At 34.9% G+C, this 12,258-nt stretch overlaps 1 protein-coding gene across 3 annotated transcripts in view; it reads left to right on the forward strand.

Annotated features, from left to right (window-relative positions):
- The window catches only part of Enpp3 (ectonucleotide pyrophosphatase/phosphodiesterase 3), a 95,405-nt gene that overhangs the window by 52,968 nt on the left and 30,179 nt on the right, over positions 1 to 12,258 (forward strand). For all 3 annotated transcript variants that reach the window (XM_046449615.2, XM_046449621.2, XM_046449606.2), the window contains 4 exons: positions 3,812 to 3,920; positions 5,101 to 5,229; positions 5,612 to 5,643; positions 8,970 to 9,097. In XM_046449615.2, coding sequence (XP_046305571.1) covers positions 3,812 to 3,920; positions 5,101 to 5,229; positions 5,612 to 5,643; positions 8,970 to 9,097 — 398 coding nt within the window. The remainder of the gene's footprint in view (positions 1 to 3,811; positions 3,921 to 5,100; positions 5,230 to 5,611; positions 5,644 to 8,969; positions 9,098 to 12,258) is intronic.

Below are 12,258 nucleotides of genomic sequence, written 5' to 3' on the forward strand. Positions count from 1 at the left end.
TACTAGGGTAGTGGCAACCATCATGGATAGAAACAGATACATTTGAGATTCACTTAGGAGATAGACTTGGTGTGACTTGGTATAAGGTGGATGAGGCGGGTGGTACAGAAATGATGAGTTTCTGGTTTCTATCTTACTCCAGCAAGTAGATAATGATGGATCCATTTACATTAATGAGAACACTGCTGGCGAATAAGTTGAAGAGAGTTGCGTATTTGCAGTAGAGGGACATCCAAATGAATATGTTCAGAAGGCAACCGAATGAATATTTAAAGCTCAAAGGAAATAAAGATCAGAGAAGTTTGGTAGCAAATAGATGGTGCCTGGAAGTAGAGATACTCTTAGGATGGAGTGAATAGTGAAAACCGAGGAGGAATAAAGTCCAAGTTTCATTTCTTAAAAAATTTTATTTGTTCATTTTAGTTATACATGACAGTAGAGTGTATTTTAATATATTATACATACATGGAGTATAACTTCCCATTCTTGTAGTTGTACATAATATGGAGTTACATGGTCATATATTCATATGTGAATGTAGGAAAGTTATGTCTGATTTATTCTACTGTCTTTCCCATACCTGTCCCCCCTCCCTTCCCTTCATTCCCTTTTGTCTAATCCAATGAACTTCTGTTGTCTCTATCCCCGCCCTTGTTTTGTGTTAGCATCCACATATCAGAGAGAACTTTCAGCCTTTGGCTTTTGGGGATTGGCTTATTTGACTTAGCATGATAGTCTCTAGTTCCATAATTTCCTTTTTCTTTATGGCTAAGTAATATTCCATTTTGTATATATACCACATTTTCTTTATCCATTCATCTGTTGAAGGATACCTAGGTTGGTTCCATACCAAGCTTCATTTAAAACTCAGGAAGAAGAGGCAAAATGGAGAAATTTGAAAGACTTCATGACTTTATTATTATTATTTGTTATTTTTAATCAAATACCTGAATTCAGGATTAATATGATATAAAAATAAAAAGTAAAAAGACTATTTTAGTTTGTTTTGGTCCACTCACTAAGCTTATTAAATTGTTCTAGATTTTTTCGTTATCAAAACACTTCTTGCTCTGCTATCCTTTTAAAGCCTACTTTAAACAAGGCTAATATTGTGCTAAGAATTTCTAGGGTTAAAGAAATGGTGCCTTTACTGCCAAACACCATGTTGAAATGACAAATAAGGGAAATAATGAGTAAATATATAATCAGGGTTTTTGTTGTTGTTGTTGTTAAAAGAGGCCATTAGGTTAAAAAATTGTGAATTATTAAAATTTGGTAGCTTAAACAATTTTAAATGGGAAGATTATTGTGGTATCACATAACTTGAAAAAGCTTCATGAAAGCAGGAAATAGAGGATGTTAGTATTTGGATGGCAGGGGCAGATAGGAGAGGCATTGGAAATATAGTAAAACCAAGAATTTCTTAATGCAAATTCATTCCAATGATTGTCGAAATATAGAAGATGAACTGGTTGCAGAGTGGACTGACTGGTTATGAATGACTTCAGATGATGTTCTACATACTTCAATAAGATTCAACTGTTATTCATTATTGACAAAGAAATTATTACTTATTAGATGGAATGAAAAGTTGGGAAGAAAAAGTTCAAAAAGAAAAATTTATAACAGATTGGCTTAAATGTTGGTTATATTCATGAATGTGGTGGGTGAATTTCAGAACACTGAAGAACTCTACTTATTCTGTCTCCATGTGGGAGGTAGAATAAGTGCAGAAGGATGTTGTGCCTTTCGAAAAGAAGATCATTGTAATGACTGTAGAGAGCTTCCTGCCAACTGGATCTTCTATAGCCTTGAAATCAGCTTTACAAAGAGGGCCTGCTGGATCCAAAGCACAATTGTTCATTAGGGTTCTTGCCACTTAATCATTATACCAGGATTGTACTGTTTTCACAGGGTCCACTGTAAGAGTAAATAGTCATGGTTTCATGGGAGGAAACAGTTTCTAATGGTGTGTACAACCCAAATTGGTTTGCCTCACCACTGCAAGCATTATGTCCTTGTTCATTACCTTACCATACCAAAGCTGCTATTTTGTTTTATGGATTGTGTACTTTGTGAAAGACTTTAATTAATCAGGTGCAATGGTGCATATCTGTAATCCCAGCTACTTGGGAGGTTAAGGCAGGAAGATTGCAAGTTGAGGCCGCCTGGATACCTTAGTGAGACCCTGTCTCAAAATAAAAAATAAATGCTCTGAGAATATAGCTTAGTCATAGAGTATCGCTAGATTCAATCTCTAATACAAAAAAAAAAAAAGTCTCCAGGTTTAGAAACCTTGAGAGGTTTAGGAAACATGGAAGATCTTGTATGACCTTCTTGGGAGGCAAATACATACTCAGATGGTGGCAGTGTGCCAGGGTGCTAGAATAGGAGGCTAAGATGGGTTCTTAGTGTGTTTTGGAGGAATGAGTAGAATGACTATGTAAATGGGAATATTATGCTGTGAAAACAGGTAGAAACCTCATTGACAAGTCAGAAAGATCAGGAAAGTACCTTGGAGTCAGTGGTGAGTTTAGCAGCATGTCCAGCATGGTTTAAGTCCTGTCTCTTAACAGTGGGACCACGAATATGTTATTTAATTTCTTTAAACCTCAAGTTTCCAGGCCTTACAGCTGGAAGTTCCAATAGCATAAGTTACAATAGTATATTCATGCCTGTTTGCTGTGAGGATTTCATGAGATAATGCACAGAATCTCTTAAATCTGTCTGGCTTGTAAAATTTTTTCTCAAAAAGAATAAGAAGGAATAGGAAGAAGTAGAAGGGAGGGGGAGAAGCAGTGGGGAGTGGGAGGGAAAGAAGGAGGAGTAGAGGAAAAAAAGACAATTATTGTTATTATAGTATTATGAGAAATTAAACATGTTCCCCAATCTAATGCTGTTACACTTTCTCATTTACTGAAAAAATTACTGAAAAGTTTATATCAGCAAAATTTACTTAAAATTTTAGGTCAGTGCAATGTAGTGTGTGTGTGTGTGTGTGTGTGTGTGTGTAGAAAAATCTAATAAGACAAAGAATATAAACAATAAAATATAATGAACTTCAATTGATATATTTTCTTTTAGTTTTCTGTGCATGTGTGTTTACTAAGAAATACTAAATATATTAAGGACAAAATCAGAATTATGCAATACATATGGGTGTGTATACAGTTTGTTTTTCACTATTGTGAGTATTTTCCTATGTTTTTGTTCTTTTAAAAATGTTTTGTAAGGGCTGTAGAGTGTGTGTTCTAAAGCATTGCTATAATTTATTTTCCCCAGGATTCAAATTACAAATCAACAATGTGATGACTATCTCTGCATATAATCTCCATGTGTACCTTAAGTATTTACTAGGACAAATGCCCAAAAGTAGAATTATTAAATTCCAGAGTATGCTCATTTTCAACTCTCTGGTTACCCATTGTCACATGATCTTCCAGAATGAATATAGCCCTTTGCTTATCTGGGATCCCCCTTTCTACTAGTTGCAATTCTTATGAAAACATTGACAGTTGAAAAGTGTTTATTTGACATTTAACATTGCTTCATGTATTTATTGACTTGTACAGCATTTTCCTTTATAGGAAATGCAGCTCAATCCTTTGTTTATAGATATTTATGGAATTGGTATTTGGTAAATATGGTAGCATGGGTGCTGGGCTCTGAAATTCTATTTCAAAAACCCACCATTTTAGAGAAAAAGAATGTATTTAGTTTTTACTTGATTAAGTAATTATTTGGGTAATTAAAACAATTCACGAAGACTATCTTAATTCTGTTTTTTGTTTGTTTGTTTGTTTGATTTTAGTTACTTAAAGCCTTACAGTTAGTGGATAGTACCTTTGGATTGTTGATGGAGGGCCTAAAACAGCGGAATTTACACAATTGTGTGAACATAATCATTTTGGCTGACCATGGTATGCTTCTTTTTTAAAATCATATTTCAACATTGATTATAGTTTGTCATTTTAGGGATCATACAAAAATAATAATGATAATTTAAAATCTACATTTCTACACCTAGAAGCTCTTGAAGAAGAAAAGAATGAATTTTCTGGTAGATTATGAAGAAAAGAGGACTCAATTAAAATTTCTAATTTATTTATTTAATATTACTCAAAATCTTTCCACTTACTTTTTTTTTCTGTAAAATGGAGTTGAAAGTACTTAATAGGGTTGTGGTTGGGTTGTTATTCAATCTGAAAAGAACTTTTTGTAACTTTTTTCAGCTAGTAATTCCTTCATGTAGGTTGGCTGCAATTTATTATATTGGCAAGTTCTGCCACTCTCTTTTTCTTCTTTAATTTGTATGTTTAACTTAGCATTTTGTCTGTAAAGTCCTGTCCCCTCAGATTTCTCTGCTCGAGGTTAATTCTTGAGTTTGGTAAACCTGATCTTTAAAGGAAGTGAAATAACAGCTACTCCCTGTCCTGCACATAGAATACATTCGCATGGTTGTAAAGTACTCATTCATTCCACAAATATTTAATATTTATATTTAATATTTAAGTACTATGCAATCCCTGGTACTCTACTAGACTGGGGGTGTTCATAAGTTCATGAAGCAGATGGGACCCTTTTCTAGCTAGGGTGGTCAGCTCTTTTCTTGAGAAAGACATTCAAAGAGAAACTCCAGCACAGTGAAAAGAACAGGGTGGGGTGTGGGAGTGGTTTGAAGAACTCTGAAACACAGTATTGTGTCTTTTAAATTTCCAGAATGATCCCCTAATACTTTATTGTTTTAAAATCAGGGGGATCCGTTTTGTTAAAAGTAGAAATTTACAGTCTGAAGACTCTGTCAATAAAAACAATTAATAATAATAATAATAATACATGAATATGCTCCTTAAAAAAAGATTTGACTGCCAAATCCTTTTGGAGCACATGCTGCTGATTTAAATTTAAATAATACCTTTGAAAAAAAGATTTGTAAATTCCTACATTCCTAATGCATTATTTAATAAAAGTACACGTTGCTATTTTGATTTTAAAATGTATCATTTGTCTTAACAAACAAATCAGATATTATAAAGACATGTAATTGTTGTTTATACACTCAGTGGATTATTCTTTTCTTTATTTGTTTTTTGAATTTAGGAATGGATCAGACTGCTTGTGACAAGGTGGAATATATGACTGATTATTTTCCTCAAATAAACTTCTATATGTATGAAGGGCCTGCTCCTCGCATCAGGACTAGAAATGTACCCGAGGACTTTTTTACTTGTAAGTATGAAGATACTCCTACGAAAGGGGAAAAAGGGGGTAAAACTGAAAGTGAGTAACCATAACCAAGGTTCTGAGAGCATGTGGGGACTTTCCCATAAAGTCCCTTCCTTTTTGGGAAGATCACATAGAAGCCAATGAGAAATTCCCATGATTAAGTAGAGTCAATCTGTAGAGTCTATGGTAATATCTAATATTGCTGAGTTAAAATATATCCTACTCTGTTCTTAAGTGCTAAAGTAATTCTTCATTTGAAATCATCTTTTATTCAATTTTGCCATATCATAGTTATTAATAAATATGTGTCAGATTCACCTAGTTCTTTACAATTTTTGCTGTTGTCCAGTATCAATTGTAATGTGATTCTTTTCTTTTGAAACAGTTAATTCTGAAGAAATTGTTATGAAACTCAGTGTAAGTATATAGTCTCCTTAATATATCTAAGTTAATGGTGATGACCTTAATCTGGGTTCTGAGAAATTTATATCATGTATTTCTGACAGTAAACTACTTGGAGTTTATTTTTTATTCTCCATCAACATGCATATTCATCTTAGTTTTTATTTTCTAGTTGACACCAATATAGGAAATTAGTTTGGGGTAACATAGACCCTGACTCCTAGTTTTCATTGAAAGGGATGATGTCCTTTTCAAAAAGGCTGATTGTTTTCTTTTTTTCTTTTTTTTTATATTTAGTTTTTAGTTGTACACAGTACCTTTATTTTGTTTATTTATTTTTATGTGGTATTGAGGATTGAACCCAGGGTCTCACACATGCAAGGCAAGCACTCTACCACTGAGCCACAACCCCAGTCCAGGCTGATTATTTTCTCTGATAAGCAGATGCTGATCCATAGTATGTGTGTGTGGTGGGGGTGTTAGGGAAGAATGACAGAACTTTGGATTGTTCAGAGGGAAGTGAGAGGAGAGGTGAGGCTATGAGGATGGGAAAAAGCATAGAACGAGACAGACATTATTACCCTATATACATGTATGATTACATTATTGGTGTGACTCTGCACCATGTACAGCCAGAGGAAGGAGAAGTTGTGTTTCATTTGTATACAATGTATCAAAATACCTTCTGCTGTCATGTATAACTAATTAGAACAAATTAAAAAATTAAATTAAAAAGGGTATGCTAGTGAGCTTTAGGTCACACCATTTCTCTCAGTTTTTGTGCAACTGAATATCTAAAATAGTGGATCTTAAACTCACGGAAATTTTGTTTGTTTTTTTATGGTGTGGGAAGTTGAACTAAGGGCTTCATGTGCTGTACCACTAAGCTAGACATCCAGGCCCTTTGTATGGTAGTTTTTAACGGTTCTATACTTAAAATATATTCACAAATATATATATATATATATATATATATATATATATATATATATATATGATGTAGAATTTATGAATTTATTATTGCTTGGCATGAGATTAAATTTATTTAAGTATAAACGGACAGCAGTTATATTAAAAATGGTGAGAATGGGGTGCAAGTGCCTAAAGATAAAACATGGGGTAAAGAATTGTTAATGTAATTTGGGACTCACTGCAAGGTCCAAGCAGGAGTGACTGGAGCAGAAATCCTATAGAGTGTTAATCACTCTTTTTTTCCTCTTACACCTTTACTCATTAATCCTTTGATCTTAAGTAAGCATGATAGACAATCTTGCCCCCTACTGGTGAAGAGTAGAACATGCTGAGTTTAATCTCCTGAGCCAACCCCACCTCCCACCAACAAAAAATCTACCAAGGAAGATCATTTTAGGTTTCTCCAGAATTAGTGCATGCCACTTTGACAAGTGGAATTTTTAAGCTATCTGGAATTTTCCCTACTCATTTACCTACCACCCAGGATTACAAGTTTATTTATGCTGAGTGGAGGGGTACTTCAAGATTTTCAACATGTGGACTCTCACAATCCACATACTGTTTTATTTTTGTTACCTCACTTTGTGATCTAGATATAGATGAAGTTGTGTTAGTGAAGAAGGTCAAATCTCTAATAATCCTAGTGGTGCAAGGGGATCGAGCACCACAGATTTTGGAAATTCCCTTACATGGCTTCACAGTTATAAGCTGAGTCTGGATCTACAGAGCCCCCAAGGAAATGAGCTACCATTTTATGTTTCATGTGGTAGTGCCAGTCTATGGGTCTACATTGACCTTTTATTGGACAAAGATAACTAGACATGAACTGGCAACTATTTAAGTTCCACAACCATCTGGCTACATGAGAGACATCAGCACCAACTTTGTTCTTAAAGTGACCAAATTTTATCTCAACTCTGGTGTCTTCATTCCAAGTTCTCAAATGTAAATAATATCTCTATACTTCTTCAGAAGTTGGCATTGTGCCCCGCAAGTTTCTGTGGTTCTATTCTAGCTATACACCAGGAAAGGGAGTGTGACTAATTATTGTCTGTTGTCCTCTGGAGCACATATTATCCCCTTGCATTTGTGAGGAAGCTGCATACTCTGCAGCTGCCATCATGAACCTGCCTGGAAATCAGAAAAATGTTGTCTTAAGAAGGAAGTAATGACAGTTGAAAAATAGAAAATAAGAAGCCTGAAAAAGATACCAAAATAGATAAGAAAAAAAGTTTGATAGATGTATAATAAATACTTTTCTTTTTCTTCTTTCATTCTGTAATCTCTGTACACTCCCATTTTCTGTATTTCTCTTAAATTTTGCTTTGTGAAGTTGTGTTTCATAGCTTCTCATTTTTCTTCTATAAGTTGAATGTGAGATTATTGGTTACACAGACTTGCTAATAATATAGATGAGATATTATGGTTTAAAATATATGAGAAAATGAGGAACTAGAAGAAATTTCATTTCCTCATGGTCTTACTTTTTATGTTTAACATTTTTTCTTTTGTTTCTCAAGGAGGTCATGAGAGAAAGTTTCTTCATAATTGTTTCCTACTTCTTCATTTTTCTTTTCATTAATAAATCCCAAGTAATTTGCATTCTATACTTTTTAAATATGCCATAAAGTTACAGTAGCAATTATTAGAGAAACAACATTTTATAAAATTTTACTCTAATTTGAGATGAATCCATAAATTTGTTTCACAAATAGGAATACTATACTTGGTTTCAAAAGCTGTTGAATTGATTTGAAAACCAAGCAAATGTTTATTTAAAAGCTGTGCTGGGATTATTAGTGCAACTAAACTGATTTTTAAGTTGTGTTTTCATATCTACTAATATCTCATATGTTATTTATATATAGTTTAAAAATGTAATTGCCACTCAAAATTGAGACATATCTGTTTTCTGTCAAAACAAGAGGGGGGATTTATTGTGGCTTAATATATATACTCAGGAATAAAACCATAAAACATCAAATATCTGCTCCTAATTTAAATCAAATTTTAAATTTCAACCTAATTATTGTTGCAACAATAAAAATATATTTAGTGAATTTGATTATGTTGATTTTAGGTTTACTTTTTTTTAAGAGAGAGAGAATTTTTTAATATTTATTTTTTAGTTTTCGGTGGACACACATCTTTATTTTATTTTTATGTGGTGCTGAGGATCGAACCCAGCGCCCTGCATATGCCAGGCAAGCGCACTACCGCTTGAGCCACATCCCCAGCCCCTTAGATTTACTTTTCCTATTTTATTAACTTGAACTTAAATCTCCCTACTTTTAAAAAGTGCCTCATTAGAAAATTTTTGACTTATTTTGCATATTTTTTCATTGGAGAAATATTTACCCTTTTTTCAGTGCCAAAAATCCGATCAGCATTTTAAACCCTATTTGACTCCTGATTTGCCCAAACGACTACACTATGCCAAAAATATCAGAATTGACAAAGTTCATCTTATGATGGATCCACAGTGGCTGGCTATGAGGTTTGTGTCTATTTACTTTTAATACTTTTAACAATCATCTTTCATTATAAATTTACTTAATCTTACCTCACTATTATGATCATGTAAATGTTCTTGAGTATTGGCATTTCCTTGACCTTTCATTCTGCTTAGCACTTCTCCACTTAAGGTTATTATTGTTTGATGACTGATCTCAGCATTCTAATCTTTACCACATAGATGAGAATGAGGAAAAAACTTGAGAGTGTACCAGCCAGTGTTACAGGGATATCAGAAACAGCACATTCCTATCCCCAAATGTGCTATCCTTTGAGTGACTGAATGATTAGAAGTCTCTTTAAGATCTTTGTCATCATTGTGTTTGTTATGAAAGAACCTTCTTATGGTGGTAAAGCCAAGTTAACCAATTGTAACATTTATTTCTTATTTTTAATTATAATTCATGCTGATCACTGAGCATTTGCAAAATATAAATGTTCTTGAGAAAATAAAGACCAGTATGAATCACTCCATCTCAAATAACCAATGACTTCATGGATCAAACAAAATTTATCAAATGCTTGCCATACTTATCAAATGCAGATCTTGCTTCAGGCATTTGGAATACAGACAGGATTTCTGCCCCCTTGGAGTATAACTGCAATGGAGAAGACTATTAATGACCCAGGAAACAAACACATATATTTCTTGTAGCTAAATGAGTGATTCTTTTCTGAATTTTATTCCTGTATTTGTTTCCATGTGCTTAAGTGAATGCAAACAGAATCAGGATCATGTGGAATTTTCTCCCCTCACTTATATGTATGCAACCTAATTCCAGGGGATTACAATGGCAGTGGAAATACAGTGGCTAAAAGATATTTTTGACAAAGAAAGAGGCACTGAAAGATGACAGAGAATTGGGCTCCAACAAGTAAGTGCAGGATAAGGAGCTGGGAATTTGGCAGAGCCTACAGTCAGCCAGCAAGTATGCAGTTCCACATTGGGTTCACTAGATGGCACTGGCCTCTCTCCTTTGGATCTGAGTTTCTTGAGCCTTTGTATTGTTGGTGGCTGTACTGCGGCTCAGGACAACATCTAAATGTGAACATCTAAAATGTGAATAAAATAAATTAACAAATTAATGTATGTGAATAAAATTAAACTTATTAAACGCTAAAATTGTTAATAGTTTGGGGACATGATATATAATACATATGGGGATACCTTCTCAAATATTTACTGTTAGGGGTCTATTAAAGAAGTTAGGAGTCCACAGGTGCAGAATGAGAAACAGTTATGGAAATAAGAGTGTGTAACCGAAAGCTCTGTCCCTATCCCTAATGCCAGTCAATGCCAATTTAATGATGAGAACATGATTTTGAGAAAAGGAAAAAAAAAAGTTTTATTGCTTTGCTAGCAAAGAAGAAACACAGGGGACTCCCGTCCCAAAGGCTGTGACTCTCTAGATCAGGAGAGAAGGGATTTTTAAAGGAACTTCAAGGGTTACATTTCAGGTGTGCTCTGGTAGGGAGCCCCAGTGTACCCAGATGGTGTGTTAAGATTCACTTGTTAATTTGGGAGATATTCACTTCCCAGATTCTCAGCAGGCATCTCCTTCCAGTACTGGGTGTGTTCAAGGACAATTAACTAGGGGAATAAAAGATAACACTGTCTCCCTTATCTTGTTAGGGAGGGGGAGACAGGAGAAGAAAGAATAAAAAACATTTTTTTTTTTTAAATAAGCCTTAGAGCAGTGAGGGCTGCATTCAAAAGGTGACAGAACCACTGTTACAAGTGCACCACCAGAATACCTCTGGGTGGGGCCAGCCAAATGTTGTCAGCCAGTAGGTATGCCCGTGAAGTCTGTGCACAGTACTGGCACCCATCCAGAAGGCAAGAGGGCCTGAAAACTGGATCCTCACTCAGCTGCCTCCTGCATTAGAGGAGGAACGCGACCCTCTATTTTTCTGGAAGGTGCCATCTGCTTGCCAAGCCTTGCACACTGCCAGACTGTGTCCTTCAAGATGGGTTTCTTTCTCTAGATCTCTCCAGGTCAGTGGGGTGCTTTTTTAAAGCCAGCCTAGGTCTGGGACAAGAAAGGGTAGGGAAAATGAGAGCATAGTCGCTAGTGGTTCCATATTGCTGGATAACCCCATGAATGAAACTGCCCTCTGCATGAAGGACTTATATGTCAAGATTAAGAAGTATGACTTCCATCTTGAACAAAGTAGGAGACCATTGGTAGCTACGAATATAGTGAGACTTGCGTTTCAGAGAGCTTATTCTAGCTGCCTTATGAGGAAGAGGATCTAGCAAGAGACAGGAAGCCTGTTAGAAAGGTGTGTGGTGACCCATTCCCCAGAGTTATGACAGTCCCCAGGAGGGTGTGGAGCACAGGGATGGTGAAATCAGTTACATAGCACATCTCCAGGAATGTATTGTGGTTGACCTATGACCCATATTTTCTAGGTCATATTCTATCTCAAATTTGTATTCATTATACATTATTTCCATTTCCAGCAGCAGTTAAAAAAAAATCAAAAGTATTAGGGATGTGTGTGGTATGTAGGAAGATTCTACAGTTTGAAAGCAGGATGATCAGGGAACTTGATCAAGTCAGAGACTAGGAGGATCCAGCCTAGAACTGTGGCAGTAAAAGAGGGAAGGAAAGGACCAACGGGGAGATCACAAAGAAGATAAGTCTTGGCAACTGCTTGGGTATCAGCGGAGAAGTCTTGTTCATCACCACCTGTGTCATTACCCAACTGTGGGAGAGAAACTCAACTTTGATTTCGACTGTGTTAATTAGACAGGGAAAAGATAATAGAAAATTTGTTCCACAGGTTTCAGCTGGATAGAAGTTGAGCTAAATTATGACAGATAAAATCAACTCACCTTTTCCAAATGTCAGCTCTCATTTTTCCGTGTGTACTTTCCAGAGTCAAATTAATGGTTGGAAAGAAAGAACCTAAGCAGTTTGAAGAGCAAATTTCTAAAGTTTTTGCTTGAGAAGCAAAAATAGAGATTTTTTTTCATGCAATATTTTTATCTTTGCTTCACAACAAAATTTTGCAATATTTACTATCTTTTCTCATTGAACTAGGTGTAGGAAATGGAAATATTAAAAAAAATACTGGATTTTTCTGAAAATAGAAAGATAAACATGGGACAAATTTTAGAAAATTTTATTACAAAGATTT

This window comes from Marmota monax, unplaced genomic scaffold (genome assembly GCF_021218885.2).
Source record: "Marmota monax isolate L192 unplaced genomic scaffold, Marmota_monax_Labrador192_F-V1.1 WCK01_AAM20220418_F8-fsc00030, whole genome shotgun sequence".
Lineage (NCBI taxonomy): Eukaryota > Metazoa > Chordata > Mammalia > Rodentia > Sciuridae > Marmota > Marmota monax.